The sequence below is a fragment of the Hermetia illucens genome, chromosome 6 (genome assembly GCF_905115235.1).
Source record: "Hermetia illucens chromosome 6, iHerIll2.2.curated.20191125, whole genome shotgun sequence".
NCBI classification, from domain to species: domain Eukaryota; kingdom Metazoa; phylum Arthropoda; class Insecta; order Diptera; family Stratiomyidae; genus Hermetia; species Hermetia illucens.
The window spans coordinates 13,819,695-13,839,909 of record NC_051854.1 but is presented as its reverse complement, the minus strand read 5'-3'; the positions used below and the strand labels follow the sequence as shown (position 1 = coordinate 13,839,909).

At 42.5% G+C, this 20,215-nt stretch overlaps 1 protein-coding gene across 3 annotated transcripts in view; it reads right to left on the bottom strand.

Moving 5' to 3' along the window:
* The window catches only part of LOC119659573 (transient receptor potential cation channel subfamily A member 1-like), a 31,263-nt gene extending 13,051 nt beyond the window's left edge, over positions 1–18,212 (bottom strand). For all 3 annotated transcript variants that reach the window (XM_038067728.1, XM_038067729.1, XM_038067727.1), the window contains exons 1-5: positions 18,001–18,212; positions 17,723–17,924; positions 8,571–8,729; positions 8,235–8,417; positions 730–1,079 (exon numbers count right to left, since the gene is read on the bottom strand). In XM_038067728.1, the coding sequence (XP_037923656.1) occupies positions 730–1,079; positions 8,235–8,417; positions 8,571–8,729; positions 17,723–17,924; positions 18,001–18,129 (1,023 nt within the window). In that variant the 5' untranslated portion in view covers positions 18,130–18,212. The remainder of the gene's footprint in view (positions 1–729; positions 1,080–8,234; positions 8,418–8,570; positions 8,730–17,722; positions 17,925–18,000) is intronic.
* Positions 18,213–20,215: the final 2,003 nt, after the last annotated feature.

Sequence of the window (20,215 nt, the reverse complement as noted above, 5' to 3'; positions counted from 1 at the left end):
TTCCTCAAATTGTTAATTGCAATGTTTATTCAAAATTGTAATCACTTCAAATACCCATTTAAGAAGTGATGACCCCGAAATTGCAAAAACCCATAGTTTACTCTGTTTTGTAAAGCTTGGTAAAGCCACCATTTACCCTGCAGTTATTGCAAATAATTGGAAGTAACATGGCAAGCATACACCACGCACTCTGTGCTAAGCGCTTATCCCCCGGAGACTTACCTTAATTTATGACAATCTTCCGCTATAAGCAGATTAATTCAGTTGATTGAATTAAGTACGAGTGCGTGCTTACGTTCTGCTGCCTAAAGGGTTTTTTCACAGTCTGCTTCGGAAATATTTCGCTTATTCAGATAAAGTTGGAAAAATTGCACGGAAATAATTCATATTAAGAGTAAAACAGTATCCGCAGCTAAAAAAATTGCTGCATTCTTCATGTTTATCTTCATTGAATATAATTGTCTCTTCTGCAAAAATATCTACTCTCTTTCAAATGATGAAGATCTTTTTAAGAAATCCTACAAATTTTCAATCTCCCTGCAGTGTTTTACCACGCGATTTACTTTTTTCCTAAACACAGGCACCTAGCCGCCAGGTAGTTAATGATTTTTTTACAAATCCCCTATATTACGGATTCGCCACGCTTAAAGATACCCAATAGATATTTCCACAGTAGCTCTTTTGTGGTTAATTTGAAATGGTTAAAGTCAACGAAAAAAGAAGTCTCACCTGTATGATGGCGTGCATGAATAGCAAAAGTCCAGCAATAAGTGCGAATATATTTAGTACGTGAACGGATTTCATCGACATGTAGTACATCTCGAGCAATTCCAACATTTCTGCACTTGTGGTGTTGTAGATACCACCATTAGTTGTTGTCCCATTGGCTGTACTGTTGGCAGAAGTATCTTTAAGATGATGACTAAGAAACTCGGAAAAAGATTCATTAGCAAACTTCTGGAGGCATCTTAACACAAGGATGGCGGCCGCTGAGAGGCTCAAAACGAACGTGAAGTGAATTAGGACTAGTAGAAAGAAAAAACTTCGGTAGTATTTCCATTTGCAAGTCAGAAAGGCCTCTGGAAATAAATTTTAAATAGTCTTGAATAGTATCTTTTGCATAACTATTGGTTTAACATAGCATGTGGAGAGCATTCTATTTACAAAACCAAGAATGTGAGCAATTGCTAGTTGCATTTACTACTAATTCTACTATCTGGTGAGATTATTCAGAGTAGTGTCCATGTTGAGAGCTGACTCAGCATCCGCACTAGCGTCCAACGCGTTATCATGAAACTTTACATGGGAAATGAGTACAAATAATAAGGTTTGCCTGTAACCTTCGGAAAAACACACTTTTCAAAACGAGGTATTATAACATTTCCCAAGTCGATAATGACTCGTGCTTCTTTTTTTTTCGGAATTGAAAATCTTCAAAAGATACTGGAACATATCTTACAGGACGCGGCATTTTTACCTACTAAAAACACACCCTAACTCCTGTCCTCTTTCCCGCTAAGCCACCTTAGTATTATGTCGCAGGCTAGGCAAGGCTCTAGCCTCTCCCTTCGCTCATCGATTGCATTCGAAACGGCACCATTTCCGCCTCCCCTGTCTCTCTACCTGCACTGGAGTTCCTCTCGCCCGTAAAGATTTGCCCAATTAGACTTTTCGATGCTACTGCTCCTACAACTGCCCCCTCGACACTCTTTCTCCACATTCATCGATCCTTTTCCACCCGTTGGCACCATTGTTACTACTTACTAATCCTTACCATGACCATGCTAGCATTGGACGGCTTAATGCAAGCATACGGTAAATACCGTTTAAACCTCGCATCTATCATCACTCCAAGGAGTATGATAGCTAGTTTTGAAGTGATGCTTCCGATGGATAAAACTCCACATCCACGAAATCTTTTGCAACAGCAATTATGGACGGAAACCACGATTGTCGCCTTGCAAGCAACTGGAAGGGTTGCGGATATGGATATATATGGTCCCCCAACAGTGTTCCCTGCACAGAGCCCTACGGAACAGTCGTGGAGACAGTTTATTTCTTGGTTCCATTGTTTGTGTTATAAGCGCGGTTAATTAGGTGGGCACACCAAAGATTTCCTCATAAGGTTCCAACTGGCCGAGTTGAATGCATTTTGCACATCAATTACTGCACAATATTTGCTAGTAATACCCTTTCCAAGCCTCTTAGTTTCAGACAAGCCAGTAACTAGCTTTAGGCATCCATGGCTGATCTGGCCTTACGGAAGCTGAATTGTCGATCTGACCTCTCAGACTCGCTATAGCCGGAAGTAGTAAGTTATGCATTAGCCACTCCAATACTTTGCCCATAATGTCCAAAAGACATAAAGGTATGTAGCAAGATCGTTCGACAGAAGGTTTACCAACTTCAGGCAACAGCACTAATCTTTACCGTTTTCATATCTCAGAAAAGATCGCATCCACCAAGCGTTCTTCCAACAACTCCACAAATATGACCTGACTCGACTTAATAGCCAACTTGATATACCGTCGAGGCATGATGCTCTGTTGTCTCCCGGCCTGCTACAAATCTCCAGTACTCCCTTTGCAGTTACTAGGAGTAATACTGCCATATCTGGAAACAAACCAGAAATAATCTGAAGTAGAAAATCGGGGCATGGGGCTGCCTGAACTTTGAATGTTCTCATTACAACCGTGTAGGCTCTTTCTATGGGTTTATATCTGCCTCTGCAAATAATTGTCTGAAGCTTCGATGTACAGCTAACTTGAGTTTTCTTCCTTGTAGACACGTTTCTCCATCTCCTGGTTAATTCTACTCGCTACTCTCTGAGCCGCTCGTCTGAGCTGATGGCATGCCGACCAAAGATCAAGCAGTTCACTGTTATAAAAGCAGGTAGGCCTTCTACTGGGGAAAATATAGGGTCTCGGTATCAATGAGTCAAATGCCCTCGTGATACACTATGTGTTATGGAACGATTTCTTCAAAAGTGGACCTAGTATAATAGCCTGGTCTAACCACACGTCTATAAATGTTTGCTCGCCAATTGGTTTCGCAGACCAACTTGATGTTTTCGTCATTCTTGGAGGTATAGTTCCTCAACTGTTTGAATTCTTTTTCAGGTCAAAAACAATTGCCTTCCTATCATGGTGGGTGTAATATTCGCTGGCGTTCCAGAAAACATCGCGAGTTAGTGAAGGACCAACGAAAGTCAGATCCACAACCGAACTGAGCGTCTCCTTTCCGGTATGTATTTGCCTAACCATCGTTAGCCAATATTGCGCGAAGGCCTCCAAGATACAGGCCCTCTTCCATTCACTAATGAACTTCCCGATTCTATGGCCCATGCATTAAAGTCACTAGTAATGACTTTTAATCGCCGTCCTTTTATGTCCACGAACAATCTATCCAGCATATCCTCGAATTCGGCTACTGCTAAGTTTGAGGAAGAATAGCAATTATAGACATAAATACCATCTACTTTTGCTCGTATGAACTCTTTTGTAGACTGCGTCATACATTCCTGAATGGCTTGGATACCGCATGGCCACAAAATCACCCTTCCTGCAGGTTCAGTGTGCTTATTATAGCCACTTGCACCTCCGATTCTTAGATGGTCTGCGACAGCCAGTTTTGTACGATCCCACTGTAATTGAAAATGGATCTACCTCATTTTTGCTTCAGGCACTATGCTTGCTTTTCAGGCCCTCGTTTCCATCGCACGGCTTGCATTTGGGGTTCCTTATCATATTCCCGGGAAACATGACACTTTTCCGCACACCATTTGGAACGGCTGGACCGATCAACCGCAAACACTTAGAACGCCTCTTCTTCTTCTCTAAGGCGGTCGACTACCCATCCAATTTTCGCGACTATTTTCTTTGGAGCTTCGAGGACCTCCTTCTCACTTATCATGTAACTTCGACGATGTCTATCTCGATAGTGGGGAAGTTAGCGGTACACACATTTTGCAGAAATAGGTTAGGGTAAGAAATTTGTGGTAAGCATGTACCTTTGAGTTTCAACATTATTGTTTTGTGAGCGCCACCCCAGGAGTCCGTGTCAGCTACATTACACGTCAGGTCGTCAAACGTGTTGGCTGTCCATCTTTCAGCTGTCTTGTGGAACCAACACATTTTTGTACCCCGTATGATTTCAAAAATTTTATGTTGTTGGTCACAATATGTAAAGTCTTCACTAACGTACCACTCAAGATCTAAAATGTGGCTTCTATCACCGAGCCCTATTCGGAAAGTGTTGATGTGTTCGATCTTCGCAAATACATGATTCAGACGAGAAAGAGCTTCATATCCTCTTGCGTTCGTTCCTCGGCTGCTCCATTCTTCAGCCCATGTGTTAAAATCGCCAACTATTATCTTAGGGCTATGGTAATTTGTCTTCACCATCGATTGGAACTCCTCGCGAAGGGTTGATGCCGCATAGCAACTGCAGATGGATATTCCACCTACTTTTATTCTCGTGGAGCCACCCTCGAGAATCTTCGTTGTCAAGTTGCCGTTGTTGCCTTTTAGTTTTAGACTTTGATGTTCATACCAATCTTTTCAAACGAATTCTTGTTAGCGCGAATTACGTAACCATACCATCTAAGACCTCTCTCACAATCTCTACCAAACTATGGAATGTGGGACCCGTGTTGAAACACAATACCACCTTGAGGCGCGGAGGTCTCTGTTCACTTGAACGTAACCACAACCCCCATGAAGCTCCTACTAGGGAACCAACCGCAACAACCGAGCTGAACGAATATGAACCAGGAATTCTCCTGAAACATGTGAGTTCAGGGGCTATCCCGGTTCCCATGGTACCAATATACCCCTGGTAAGGTTTCGTGACCTATTGTCACTTCAGATGAGTCCCCGTGCAGACTCGGGTCTGACCGCCCTGATGAAGCTTTGGAGCATTCGCCTACTGCAGACGGCCAACAAAGCAATGTGATACAGCGTCTCTCTGGGTTACAGAGGCGGCAGCCGACAAGCCATACAATGTACAGTGAACCAGGCAACCAGGGCCTTTGTGTGGGCGGAAATAGGCGCTTTATATGTTCACAGCTGCTACGCCCCACCAAACCTGACATTGTCTGAATTCGAGGAAATGCTTGACAATCTTATTCTCGACGCAAGAGGATGTAATCCAAAGGTGATTGCCGGTGACTTCAATACTTAGGTACTTGAGTGGGCTAATAAAGAAACAAATGCCTGGAGTCGCAGTCTATTAGAGGCTTTTGTGTAGTTGGATATAGTCTTAGCCAACGAGGGTGATGTAAAAACCTTTTGGAAAAGAGGGTCTGCCTCGATCGTAGAGTTGATCTTCATTAGCCTTGAACTGGCACGTAAGATATCCTGATGTGTTAGCAATGAATACCACCACAGCGATCGCCAGGCAATCCTCTCTGAACTACTAGGGAGAGTCACAGGGCAGAAAACCATCATGCCCGAAACCGAGAAAAATATCAGGCTGATCTGCAAAAGATTTAGATGAGGAGACCTTCATAGAAGTAAAGTTAGAACAATCTTATAAAGCAGGCGACTCTACAGAAGGAGCTTTCCATCTGGCGCAATGCATCGCAAAGCATGCATCTGAATTGGCCAATCTTCGATCGGCCTGTCACCTCTGACCCATTCGCCTGGCTCGTTGGCAGGCTGATCGCAGGCGGCCCAGGTCACCAGTAGTTGGGTATTTTACAGGAAAATGAACACCGCCTAGACATTAACACGTCACATTCCTTGGCGAGGCATTATGTGACAGCTCTCTCCGTGTGATCGCCAGCTGTAGTAGGTTGGTCTAGCCACAGTTCCAAGAAGCTTCCTTCATGTAGTGCTTTTGCAGATCAGCCTAGTATCCTGTTTCCCTGGCATGTGGCTTCCTCCTCAGTTCAAAGATGATTGCCTGGTGACCGCTGTTGGTATAGTCCCCGCTAATGTGCCAGGACATACCAGGGTCCAGTGCGGGGCTAACAAAGATCAAGTCTAGGATTGAGGTAGTCGCGCTTTGCATCGAGAACAAGGTTGTCTAACATGTCTTCAAATTCAGACAATGTGAAGCTGTGTGGGGTGCAGGAACTGTATACGTATACACTACTGATTTTCGTCCACACGAAACCACTGGCCGACTGACTCATGGAGCATTGTAGACCTTGGCGACCGTACGCCTCGATCGCCGAACCACCAGTTGAAGCAGTGACCCATAGACTACCGTCATGGTTTCTTTAGGGCTCTCTTATGATGGCGATTTCCATCTAAGTGGTTTGCACAAGTAAGTCCTAAGCGATCCTGCAATGATTGGTTTATATCAATAAACCTCATTTTTTCATTGCAGTCAATGCGTTCCTGAATTCCGGGCATTTACCACTTTTAGCAATATGCCGGTTATACCTTCCTTCCTTTCCTTCACACAATAGGCATTGGGGGTCCCTATTGCACTCCTTGTCAATATGTCCTTTCTCCGCAAACCTTCTGCATCGATCGGATCGATCAATGCCGCTGGTGCATGACTTCGCGAAGTATTCAAACATGAGACACTTGAAGCAGGTCATTAATGAAATCTGCAGACAACCCATCCAATTCGAACCTTTTCGGCCGACAATAACTTCTGCGCTGCATCCACATTGCGGCGGTTTGACCATAAACTTTTCGCAAGCTCACGATGGATTTTTCCTTCAATTCCTTTTAATTAAATTGTTCTTTCAACGCAGTGCATATTTCTTTTCTGGATGTGACTTCGTCAAGATCCTTTCACTGTATGTAGATCTCCCGATTTTGGTATCGAACTTTAACATTCTCCCCAAGCACCTTCTTCACTTGGATGCGAAAGCCTTCGGGTTTGCCGAAGTTGGATTTTTTCAGCTCAAAACTGAGATCGCCTTTCTGGGTCTTTCGGATCTTGCTGACATTTGCATCCAGATCTTTTAGGTCAGCGAATTTCCCTTAGTGTAGTACTAATGTACTTTTTTTTCCTCTTAGGCATCTGTTGATTCCCTAGAAGATCACCGTCTTTCTCCCGAACTCTTTGCTTTGCTGGCAGGTCACCAACATTACGGTTCGGTGTCACTTGGGTCGCCTGTAACACTATAGGAATAGCAGGTTTCGGCTTTTCCTTGGGAACTCTTTTTTCCTCCTGCGATCTATTATAGAGGACCCTAATGGCTCTCATCATGTTTTTAATAACGTTGTGCTTGTCTATGTCTTTGATGAACTCCGCTCCACTATTATTGATCCAAGCTGCTTGAAAGGTAATTCCTCCGGATCAGGGCTCTGTTGTCTATGAGTCTTGGCCAGATTACTCCTTCTACCGTAAACCCGTCGCATTTAACGCATTTTCCTGTGCTTTACTTTTTGCCGGTTACATACGCGTAAGAAAGGCGACAAAGCTACAGTGAGTTGACTCCATCCCATGATGTAGTACCTTTAGGTGGTGTCGCAGGACATGGGTCGAGTCTGAGTAGTCTTAGTGGGTATCCCAAATCTCCAGGCCAGTGTTTTGTTTTAAGATTTCCACCTCCAAAAAAAGGACAGACAGACAGACAAACAGACACTGAATCGATTCTATTAAGACTTCAACCTTAAAAAGGATTTTTTCCAAGCTACGTAGAAAGGATTGGTTAATTGATCGTGTAGAATGGGGGAGTTAGAATCCCCCTTGAGTTTCAGAAAAAGTTTGAGGAAAAGGCTAGAATCGATTTGGAACTTCACAGTACAAGCTACGGAAGTTTCACGCTTTCAATCTTTTCTTAGCGTATTCAGCACAGTATTATATTATAATAATCGCTTTTTTTTTATTCAAACAGTATTGCATTTTCGAATTCTCTAAAGAAAATCCCAATGAATAGTAACCCAGGATAGTGAAAATTTAGCTTAGTGAGAGCAATTTACTAATATGCAATCCATTTGTATTTATGTGATATAACGTAAGAAAGAACAAGCAAAAACTCCAGTCAATTAAAAACTCTTTTTCAGTTTTGTTACAAGATGATAGCTTTTAATTGCAGATATTCAAGCAAGAGTGGAAGCATCGTTCCCTTTAACGTGATCACTCGGCATTCGTGATAGTCACCACTTACAGTGGCATCGTGACAACCAATGTGAAGACGAAACTTTCATTCTGCCAGAGACCAACACAGACCCTTCTCTAATGACTTTTATCTTTTCAGTCACAGAAAGATTGAATCATGCAAGGAACTTATGCACTCTTAAAGTTGACTAAACACATACGTATCTTACCTATTAGAGGATGCTTAAGCAATTCGTATTGTTCGCTATAAATATCATCCGTCGAATTCAAAATTGCATTAAGAACGGTCATCTGATGACTCGACGAATTTCCGTTTGCCACATTACGACTCCCATTGCCGTTGATAATGTCTTTGAACTGTCTGTGCATTTGCGGATGCAGAATGGAGAAATCTAAAAAGAGGAAATAAGGATTTTATGACGATTTCGATGGCGTAACTTCCAAATTATTTAATTAATTATTTTAATGTTCAGACTGACTGGAAGCAGAGTTTATTTGCATGCATATATGGTTATGATGAGGTAGGAGTGGGCTTGGATACATACCTAACACGTACTCATAGCTGCTACCCATGTCATGGCACTTAATAGAGTCATCCATTAGATGGCGAATGAAAAGCACAGGCTCCCGGAAGTGCGTTACAATCAAATCGACAAGAGTCTCTTTGAACACGAACTTCTTTCGATTGCTGGTGTCGTTGATACCTAGTAAGAGATAAGCACTTGAATGCGCATTGTAATCTTTTTTCATGTACTTGCAGTACAGCCTTTTTACGTATGCATTAGAAATTCAATTAATCAAAATCATGCTTTAATAAACTTCATTATGGACTCCAATATCGAAGATGGGTGTGGAATGGAGCGGATGGATTGGATAAGATCAAAGCAACAATTGAAGACCTTTTTCATGTGATGTGATCACCGATAACTCAATAATATATGGTACGATTTAGTATAATGCCTAATAGATATTAGTTGAGATATAACAACATGTGGTTATTGACATCACTCACTGGCTTACACATGAAAGCCACTTGGTTATGCAATTTGATTTCACTTTTCAATTTGACGACTCTCGACTTTATTCAGATAAACTTGGACCCTAGCGCACTTTCTTTCCAGCTGAGCTATTCATTTGAAGGGTTCTATATGAAAGTTATCGAGATTTCGTTCTCGATTGTAAAAAAATAAATGAAACCAACAATCATCAATCAACAAAGGTAAATGCCTTCAGTATAGGTAAGCAAAATCGAAATGGTAACATAAAGTGCAACTAGTTATATAAGCAATTGAATTATTCATCATCATCATCAACGGCGCAACAACCGGTATCCGGTCTAGGCCTGCCTTAATAAGGAACTCCAGACATCCCGGTTTTGGGCCGAGGTCCACCAATTCGAAATCCCTAAAAGCTGTCTGGCGTCCTGACCTACGTCATCGCTCCATCTTAAGCAGGGTCTGCCTCGTCTTCTTTTTCTACCATAGATATTGCCCTTATAGACTTTCCGGGTGTGATCATCCGGGATGACCCGCCCACCGTAACCTATTTAGCCGGATTTTATCCACAACCGGACGGTCATGGTATCGCTCATAGATTTCGTCATTGTGTATGCTACGGAATCGTCCATCCTCATGTAGGGGGCCAAAAATTCTTCAGAGGATTCTTCTCTCGAACGCGGCCAAGAGTGTGCAATTTTTCTTGCTAAGAACCCAAGTTTCCGAGGAATACATGAGGACTGGCAAGATCATAGTCTTGTACAGTAAGAGATTTGACCGTATGGTGAGACGTTTCGAGCGGGACAGTCTTTATAAGCTGAAATAGGCTCTGTTGGCTGACAACAACCGTGCGCGGATTTCATCATCGTAGTTGTTATCGGTTGTGATTTTCGACCCTAGATAGGAGAAATTGTCAACGGTCTCAAAGTTGTATTCCAATATCCTTATTCTTCTTCGTGTTTGACCAGTGCGGTTTGATGTTGTTGGTTGATTCGTCTTCGGTGCTGACGTTGCCACCATATATTTTGTCTTGCCTTCATTGGTGTGCAGCCCAAGATCTCGCGCCGATTACCGCCTGCTCGATCTGAATGAAGGCAGCTCGTACATCTCGGGTCGTTCTTCCCATGATGTCGATATCGTCAGCATAGGCCAGTAGTTGGGTGGACTTGAAGAGGATTGTACCTCTTGCATTTACCTCAGCATCACGGATCACTTTCTCGAGGACCAGGTTAAAGAGGACGCATGATAGGGCATCCCTTTGTCGTAGACCGTTGTTGATGTCGAATGGTCTTGAGAGTGATCCTGCTGCTTTTATCTGGCCTCGCATGATTCGCTGTCCCACACCTTGAGCACAAATTGATGAACCACTTGGTGTAACTGGTCACCTCCATATTTAACCAATTCGGCTGTAATTCCATCGGCTCCTGGCGACTTATGATTTTTTAGCCGATGAATTGCACGGACTGTTTCTCCAAAACTTGGTGGTGGCAGTGTGGCGCGGCAGGATTCGCGGCATTTGAAATTTATTTCGAATGTCGCGAATACCAGCGGACAGATGACGTCACCGGCGCTCTACTCAGTTCAGAACTCGCCACAGGAGTGAAGAACAGAGTGGGTGACGAAAAACGTCAGAGATAGGAAAAATAATAGTTGGTTGGCAGTCACGGTGAAAGGAAAGATTTTCGTGCAGAAAGAAAGCAGTTACATACAGAAATCAGTATTATTTCTAATATCTCGGAGTTATCAGATTTTCGTGCAGAAAGAAAACAGTTACATTGGGAAATCAGTATTATTTCTAATATCTCGGAGTTATAATAAGAGTAATTTATAATAAGAGTAATTTCTTGAAATTGTGTATTGAACTTTGTAACATAAGAAAAATATGTCAAAAACCTATTTCGAATAATAGAAGAATAAAAGGTTAAATACAAGCTCCTAAATTTGACTGAGAACTCTTATAGCAGTATTTGTCCGTCGTCTTCAGTTGGCGGGACCTCCAACTCGCCAATGTTCTGGTTGTTCAGTAGCTCATCAAAGTACTCTACCCATCGCTCTAATATGAATTATTAAATGTATTAACTCCTCCCACCTTAAAATCTGTGTCCTACAGGTTAGAATGGCAATTGGATAGGGTCAGGGTAAGTATAGGTATGGTGCGCCCTTCCAAAAGCTCTGTCATGCCGCCAGAGAGCATGGTGTTGACGAAACTCTAATAAAGTGAATCTACGCTATGCTAACGCAGAGATTGTTGTGTGCTGAAGTGGGTGTTGATCGCTATTTGGCAACGGAAGCGACGAAAGGCTGCCCTCAAGGAGGTGTGCTATCGCCGCTTCTGTGGAGTATGCTGATCAACTCACTACTATGCGAACTGCAAAATCTTCCAATACACGTTCAACCTTATGCGGATGACGTGGCTATGCTTGCTGTAGGTCAAGGTCTCGGAATGGGGAATAGAAATACACAACGCGCCGTTGATTTGATTGACAGTTGGTGTTTCAGGCATGGACTTTCAGGAAATCCAAATAAATGCACAATGGTATTATTTGCACAAAGGGAGAAACTGAATGGTCTTTGCCTTCCAGAGAAGAGGGGTACAACCCTTCAACTCTCCGAAGAAGTGAAATATCTGGAAGTTATTCTAGACAAGAAGCTTTTTTGGAACAAACATGTAGAAATATGAAAATGAGATGAAACGAGCTCTCACAGCTTATGGGCTCTATAGGTGGACCGTTGCCTCAACATGGGGACTTAGGCCTCAGGTAGTAATGGGGATATATGTTGGTATCATTAGGCCGAAGTTCGCTTACGCATCCGTAGTGGGGACAATACACAACGGCCAATAAGGCTGAAGTGTATGCGATCCTAAAGGCGGTAACCTGGATGATTGACGAGCGGTAGAAAAGCAGATGCACCGCAATCTGTAGCGATAGTCAAGTTACATTGAGGGCGTTGAGTAGTACTTTGATCACTTCAAGAATCGTTCAGAAATATAGAAATCGATTGAACTCCGTTTCTAGATTCAATAGGGTGGAATTACTCTAGGTACCTGGTCATTATGGTATAAAGGGAAATGAAATCTCGTATGCCCTAGCGAAAGAAGGTTCAACTTCCTCCATGCCCGGACCGGAACCAGCAATTGGGGTGTCAGTTGCATTGACCGATGCTGTTAACAAAAACTGACGCATGGACAGCGTCAGGACGTAAGTAAATTAGTCCGAACAAAACAACTACGTGTCTGCACGCTAAATGTTGGCCCCCTAACAGGAAATACCGAGGCTTTTGTTGAAAATAAGAGATAGGGGAAGGCAGATGGACTTACCAGTTTTGAGCAAAAAGAGTTTTTGAAGACCATCTTAGCCAGGTCCGACATTGCCATCAAGTTTGCCAATAAACACGAACGACAAGGTTAGGGGTAAGAAGGGGAATGGTAGGCGATGCGGGGCAGGCTACATCCGCTATTGAGAGGGATTCGGAAAAAGGAGAGGGAACATAGACTGACGAAAAGTAGCGGCAGAATAAATCACAAGATTGTTGGGGGGAGTTAGCTGAGAAGCAAGAGAATTTAATAGATGGAGGAGATAACTGGATAGGGCAGGGTAAGTTGCGAATGTGGGACCAGAAAGCTTTCAGGTTTCCGCGCTTTAGCGAGTCTTCCACGCTGGACAAATATTCGTTTCTGGACTTACGTATTGACCGAGGAACGAAGAGATTTGAAGAAAACTAAGTCAGCAACGTTTCTAGAAGACACGAACTTCTTTCTCGCAGTCTGTTTTTGACGTAGTTTTTTGTGAATTTCAGTGGTGAGCCAGACGGGGTAAGAGCGTAAGCACTTAGGAGAGGAGGGAACGTAACAAGGAAGAAGATCAGATAAAATGGTATAGAAAGTGTTGAGTGCTTGTTCACACGTAAATGGAGAGGGGAGGGGGACCCAGTTGATTGACGCCAGGGCTGAGTTCAGACCTTCGAAGCTCGCCTTACGAAAGTTGACCTTGGTAAGCTTGCGAGCGACCGGAGAGTGGAGTCGGGATATCTCAACATCGAACTCGAGAGCAGATGATGGGCGTTAGTGGTAACGTAAGGTAATAACGCATTTTCACGGATAGCTGGTAAATCATATTGGCTATGCGCAAAGGTAAATGCCTTTAGTATGGGTAAGCAAATACGAAACGGCTTATTGGTAGCATAAAGTGCAGGTGCTTATATAAGCAATTGAATTATTCAATTTGTTAAATTGAATAATAGAAATGCTGTTTGTGATACCTTAAATATGGATAATATCCTGAATGAAATATAATTCAGTCAGCGCTGACACATTTAACTCAATTGAAATTTTCTGCTGGAGCTGCTCTGAATAAATTAGATGCTCAACATTTCTTCGGCTACAAAATACCAAATACAACAGATAACGTTGATGACATAAATTTCACATAGTGCGTTTGCATTTACTTCATACCTCCAACCTTTTAATCCATCACATCAACGTCCATCATTACTAACATTTCACCTGTGCCCCGCAGATGCATTTACCCTTATTTAAATTCACATCATTTTCATTTTCCACGTTTTGTTATTCCTAGATCCCATCATATAAAATTTAATGGCATCTAACCTTTCGCAAAGAAGATGAACATTTTAACATCAATTTTTATCGTGATGTATGAGCCTCGATTTTTAAATGTAAAGTGCAATTTCGCAAAGAAACATTGACCTGTATTAAGATAAAACTTGAACCACTTGAATGGCGTCCTCACTTGTAACATCGCGCGCTAAAGTTTGCACTAAGGCAAAAATATATCCATCTACTAACCACACATTTCAATTGTCTTCACAATTCAATTAATAAGTGGATGTTATAGATTTATGGATTTCAACATCCTTTGGTACTTTTGATTGAACATTTCAAATTAAATATGTATGTCAAAGAAATCCAATGGATCTTCTCACGCGAACATTTTCAATGAATTGATGACTAGCAAAATGTTGAGAAATTTTAAGATACGAATAAGTTCACGCAGATTTTCAAAATAAGATTTATTTCCCGAAATTACAAGACTTCTTGCGTTTTTCAAATTTCTAACCGTTATTTTTCATCCTTACACTTCACGCTACCAGTGGGACACCAATTTGAACGAAAGGAGTAGTGGATAGTAGTGGCCTAACAAACCAAAAAAAATGCCTTAAAGATGCTAGTTGGAGTAGTTAGAGCTGTGAGGCTTTGCCTAGGAAATGACCAGAATTCGTCCTCATTATACCCATCAACACTTCCTTGATTTTAGGAGCTTGCAAAAGCGAAAACTCCCGAAATACCAGGTCCTCGAAGCTAACAAAAAATATAGGGTTTTCTGAAAAATGTTCTCCTGAACTATCGCTGCAATTGGGCCTTACTCCGCCCGGCCAGTACCAGTTATTGGAAGGCCAGCAAATACCCTATTTCATGAGATCATAAAACTTCTTTGCAACAGCTAACTATTGAGGTGATAGGGGACGCAGTTACTTAATCGGCTGGGAGAAACTACTTTCAATAGTAATGTTACGATATATTCGACTATGATCGCGTCCCCGAAAGACAATGGAAAGAGTTTACGTTTGCGTAAGTGGAAATTTTTGCCGGCTACGGGGTTGCGGGGTCTATTAAGGTCTTGTTCTGCAAGGCCACAAACAGCCCATAGTAACATAGGAAGTCTGCGCCAAAAATTGGGGTGCTAATGTCCGCCGAAACGAAAACGTTCAGCGCAGTCCCTGCGATAGAGATCTTCCTCCCGAACCCAAAATAGCTACCGTTGCCGTAAGTTTCGCCTCCAGGTCTTCCACTTCCGAACATATGTTTCTAAAACTCCCGCGACCACAGGGCGTGCGTGCACCTCGTGATTCAGCTTCGCTTCCTCACTTACAGAAAACCGGTGTATGAACTTTTCTTTCAGTCTGATGTGAGAGCAGTCCTCCAACACGTACGTCACTAATCCAATGGTCTCCTCATCGAGACCTATAAGAGCGTGATTAAAACGCGAGCACAAATTGCACCTACAATTAGCGGAATTACACCGCCGGATTTCGCCGCCAAAAAGAGTGCACCCTGATTGAAGCCTCTGTCGAAGGAGGGATCGCGCCTCCCACTGGTTTTTGCTTTCCGAGACATGTGACCTAGGGGGTAAAATAAAAGAACAAAGTGTGCTCACGTCCTGTCGACGCAGTAAAACCACCGCAACCACAGAAAAAGCGACTCAGCGGAGACCGAATCGAAACCTTCTACCTCAAAAGACGTCCCGCTGACTCCTGCAACTTCCGTACTTTTATTGAGATCTAAGATCCCTAATTATCTGACTGAGCTCCTCGAAAGTTACCTCTCGGAAGCAATACGGATGAGGGACCCAAGCAGAACACGGTCACAGCAGGAGTACGACAAGGCTCAACGTTTGGTTCTCTCTTATGGAACGTGATGTACAATGGAATTTTTGTCTTTCTCGTGCCAAAAGCGGCGACGATAATCAGTTTCGCAAGTAAAGTCGTCGCGACAAACCCGCAGACATTGAGGTGTATGCAAACGAAATCATTACTGTCATAAAAGCGTGCCTGGAGATATTTTAACTTGACCTTGCAGAACAAAAGACGGTGGCGCTCCTCGTTACCAACCGCAGGAAAAGGAATACAATTAGTATTCGTATTGAGGGCCACATCCTCACTTTAAAGCCGATTATCAAATATCTGGGGGTAATAATTAATGGGAAGATGGATTTCAGGGGACACTTGGACTATGCCTGTGAGAAAGCAGAAAATGCCAACGTATCTTCTGTGCAGATGATACCTAACAGTGGAGGGTAGATGTATTACGTGTGGCCGGAGTGGTTCCCTTTACACTACTATTCGCGGCACTAGTTCGGGCGGCAGCACTAGAGTGTGAGAGCAATCGGAAGAGAATAAACATAACAGTTAATGGCACTAAAAGTGTGCAGCGCCTGCAGAATAAGCTCAAGCGAAAATGGTCCCGAGAGATATTCTGCAAACGCTGCCTTCACGAGAAAAGGAGTATGAATCTACCTGAAAATGACACAGAATACCGAAAAGCGGCAAGTGGGATGGATGACTTGCAGAACAGTCTTTTGGACACACATTCTGATTCTCTGTATTGAGGAGTGTCCAGTGCTCAGAGAGAAGAACACAGGAAAACTCTCCGAAAATCAGCATAAGCCCGTGGAACGTTGTTGATCTTGGAACGGTGTCTAGAAATATACAACGTGCCGTTGATCTGTTGGTGCCTCAGGCATGGTCCTTCAGTTAATGCAAATATAACCACAATGGTATTATTCACAAAAAGGAGAAAACTGGATGGACTTTGCCTCCCTGAAGTGGGGAGTACTACGCTTTAACTCCCCGAAATATTTGGGAGTCATTCTAGATAAAAAGCTGGCAGTATATACGGAAGTCTTCTACATCGATGGCTCAGAACCAGGAAAGGGTTCTGGAGCCGGAGTCTACCTCTCGACTAAAAACGAGAAGTGGGCTTCTCCTTTGGGACAGTATGCAACTGTTTTTCAAGCCGAAATTTATGCGATCCTAAAGCCGGCAAACTGGGTGATTGACGAGTGGTTGAAGGGCAGGCGCATCGCAATCTTCAGTAATAGCCAAGCTGCATTGAAGGCGTTGAGTAGTCCTTTGCTCATCTCGAAAATCGCTCAGGAATGCAAAAACCGTTTGAACTCTGTCTCTAGATTCAATACGGTCGAACTACTCTGGGTACCTGGTAACTGTGGCGTAGAGGGAAATGAAATCTTGAATGCTTTAGCGAAAGAAGGTTCAATCTCCCCCACGCCAGGACCGCAACCGGCAATAGGAGTACCAATAGCATTCGCTAAAGCTGTCTTCAAAAACTGGAAACAAGCATCCCACAATGACAGGTGGCAGAGCCTAAATGCTGCTGGACACACCAAACTTATCCCGCCAGTACCGTACATGTGCACTGCTAAGTTTATTCTGTCGAAAAGCAGGAGGACTTACAGGAGTATTGTGGTCATTCTGACAGGCCATAATTCACTAACTGGGCATATGTTCAGAATAGGAATTATTCAAGATGGTAAATGTCTCTCTTGTAATAAGGAAGCGAAATCCACGGAGCATTTCCTATGTGAATGCCCCGCCTATGGACACATCAAGCATCAGATCTTTGGTATCGATGTTCTCCAGTGGCGACGGGTAGCATCACATCCATTAACGGAAATCCTGCAATACGCAATCTAGAATATTCCGTTAGATGGGGGTGGCGAGTACAATAGACCAGCATGGCCTAGGTGCTCAGCTCAGCTTCTCCCCCACCACAGACACACACGACCCAGTCAATCATTAGCCCTGAATCCAATTGAAAACTTGTTGGATGTCTCCAAACGCAAGTTTTCGTATACAAATTTTTCAAATAAGGACGATTTTTGGGACTTCGTCCAGGAAGAATAGAAACATATCCCCTATATCCTCCTTACGAGATATAGCCTGATGAGCTGAGCTGCATGATGCCTAATAGGAGTTGAAGCAATAAACACAAGGTAAGGTGACTGACAAGGCCCCGATATGCCTCCACTTCCAGTTTCAGCAGTAATAATAGCGGCAAGCAATATTGATTCCTTTGAGGTATCACTTGATTTTCAAAACTCGAGTATGTTACGTGCTTCAACCACAAACTTTCAACTAAACTTCAATTGTAAAGATAAACTTACCAACGCATCTTTTGCTCAAATCTCCTCCAGCTTTTATTAAAATCCGAAGAATTTCTCGTGCCTGACTGATAGCGGCCAAATGACAAAGGTTCATTGCAACATTTTGTCCACTTCCACTTTGATGTTGACCGACAACTTTCATTAAAACGCCTTTGTTAAGAAATTTCTCCCATCCATCGAATGAATCTTTCAGGCTCATAAACTAAACATTTTATTTTCAAAGCAAAATCAAACTTGTTACCCACTAAATAGATTATCGAGAAAACCCAGCCACCTACCAATTTAATATCACGATTTGTAACGGCTGTGTACATGCTTGTATAAAAGATACTTTCATCTTCATTAAGTTCACTAATTTCCCACTTTTCATCGTTTATGTCGATCACGTAGAATTTAGTATGAGACATTTTTTTGGGAGTAAAGGAAGGTAATTTTTAGAGGAAGGAAAATTAAAAGAAGAGAACGCTAATTGGAGTTTACGCGCTCACGATTAGGTGGAAACTCGCCTGATTTAATTTTAATTAAAACTTATAAGGGAATGAAATTTGCGGTTGATATTGTAATGTTTACATGCCGATTAGTATCGCCTTCTACACACACTAGTATTTGGTGGTTAGGGCCGGACTAATCGTACTTTGAGCGATAAAACACCAAAATTTTGGCGTAAAACCGCAAGCGTTACAACTTATCGATAAGCTGGCAAATATATAAATACGGTGTGCGCAAGACATTGATATTGATTAAATATGAAAAATTACAGAAACACACATTTTTGACTATTTATGGCTACTTACAGTGAAATGACCTTTCTTTTTACTTTCTCCCTGGTAGCATCCTGATCCGGAGCGGGCATAGCATCTATCTATTAAGATATTTAGGTGCACTTGCTGAATTTATATAATCAAGGTTGAAGATACATGACGCCTTCATTCCAACGACAAGTTCACTTTATACAAAAAGATCTGAATGCCCTGGCCTTGTCCAAAGCAACTCTGGATGCAAATGCTCCCCGAGTTCTCCAAGAACTTCTTAGTTTGTCTCAATAGCCGCGTGAATGACTATCTTCAAAACATGATGATAAACAAAATTGCATAATTATCTCGGGAAAGTTCACTACGATGTAAGTTGTGCATATGAACAAGACTATGTTAGCTAAACTAGCCATGCAGTTTCATTGTACGCTAGTACACACAAACTTTTCTCACGGCTCAGATATTCAAGTTGACCATGGAACAAAAATACGAGTATAAAGGCATAATCAATGTAGAATGTAGATAAGTCTTTGCGCTTTTTTATATTGTTTAGTTTGAGAGTTCGCATTGCTTCATTTGAATGTAAAAAGTAAGTTGCCGCCACCGCAAGCGGCGTACGCGATCTTGCTTGCTTAATAAAGTCATCATTGCTGCAATAAGATAGATAGTATAACTGCATAATGTGTGAATGCAAACGAGAAATTTTGTTTGAACTTTCGAAATTGAGGGAGATGCTTCAGTCTTTATTTGAGAAGTGTTCTGAAACCTCACATTGTTTGTAACCCTCGATTTGAGTAAGTTTGTGCGACTATTAGCACATACCAAGGGTCAAGAATGTAAAGGTCAATGGGTCCTCAACTGGCAACACCAACTCGAACTGGAAATACCAGCGAATAAGAAGAAACTCATTGAAAGTGAAAATCCAAAAGACGAGAAAAATTTGGATTGCAATGCTTAGTTACACAGATAGCAAGAGAGTTTGCATATCGTACCACGACTTTGCTTTTAGTCCCACATAAGATCTTACCCGGATGAGGTTTCGAAGGACATGGAAAGCGTGCACCCAAACCTAAAAAGTAGACCTAAGAATCACTTGATAGTAACTCTCTCTGAGGAGACAGAAGGGGCTTACAAAATTCTGAACTGCTGATAGTTGAAGCACCCCACAAAATGAGGCAGGTCCTCGAAGGAGTGATAGTTCCTCTCCTCATCTGCACCTCAGAGAGAGAGAAATGCTCCGAGAGACGGTAACCGATATCAAGTTCCACTCATGGTCTCGTTTTAGTACAATTTGGTTCATATTGGAGAAACGAATTCTCCCGCACTTCTTCGTTCAAATATGCGCGGAGAGCCGAAAAAATCATCTGATCCGCATCAGGTCGCTTAATTACCAAGCATTTGGTTTTGAGCCCCAGCTGAGGGATCAAACCAACCAAACCAACACTACCGTCACTTGACAATTAACTACCACATGGCCTTGTGCTGCGTCAAGTACTAGACATTTCATGTGGCGGCCGAATGTACACTGGCTGAAGCAAAGCTAATTCATCTATGTCAACTGCAGGCTGTCGTACTGAAAGTCGCGGTTGAAATCTCACTGGTGGCAGTGGAATTTGTATCATAATTAGACTTCGGATACCAGTCGACTCAGCACAGACCTAAGTCAAATCAAGGTAATAATCTCGAGCAAGCGCAACGCTGACCACATTGCCTCCTACAATGTACTGTAGTGTATCGTTAC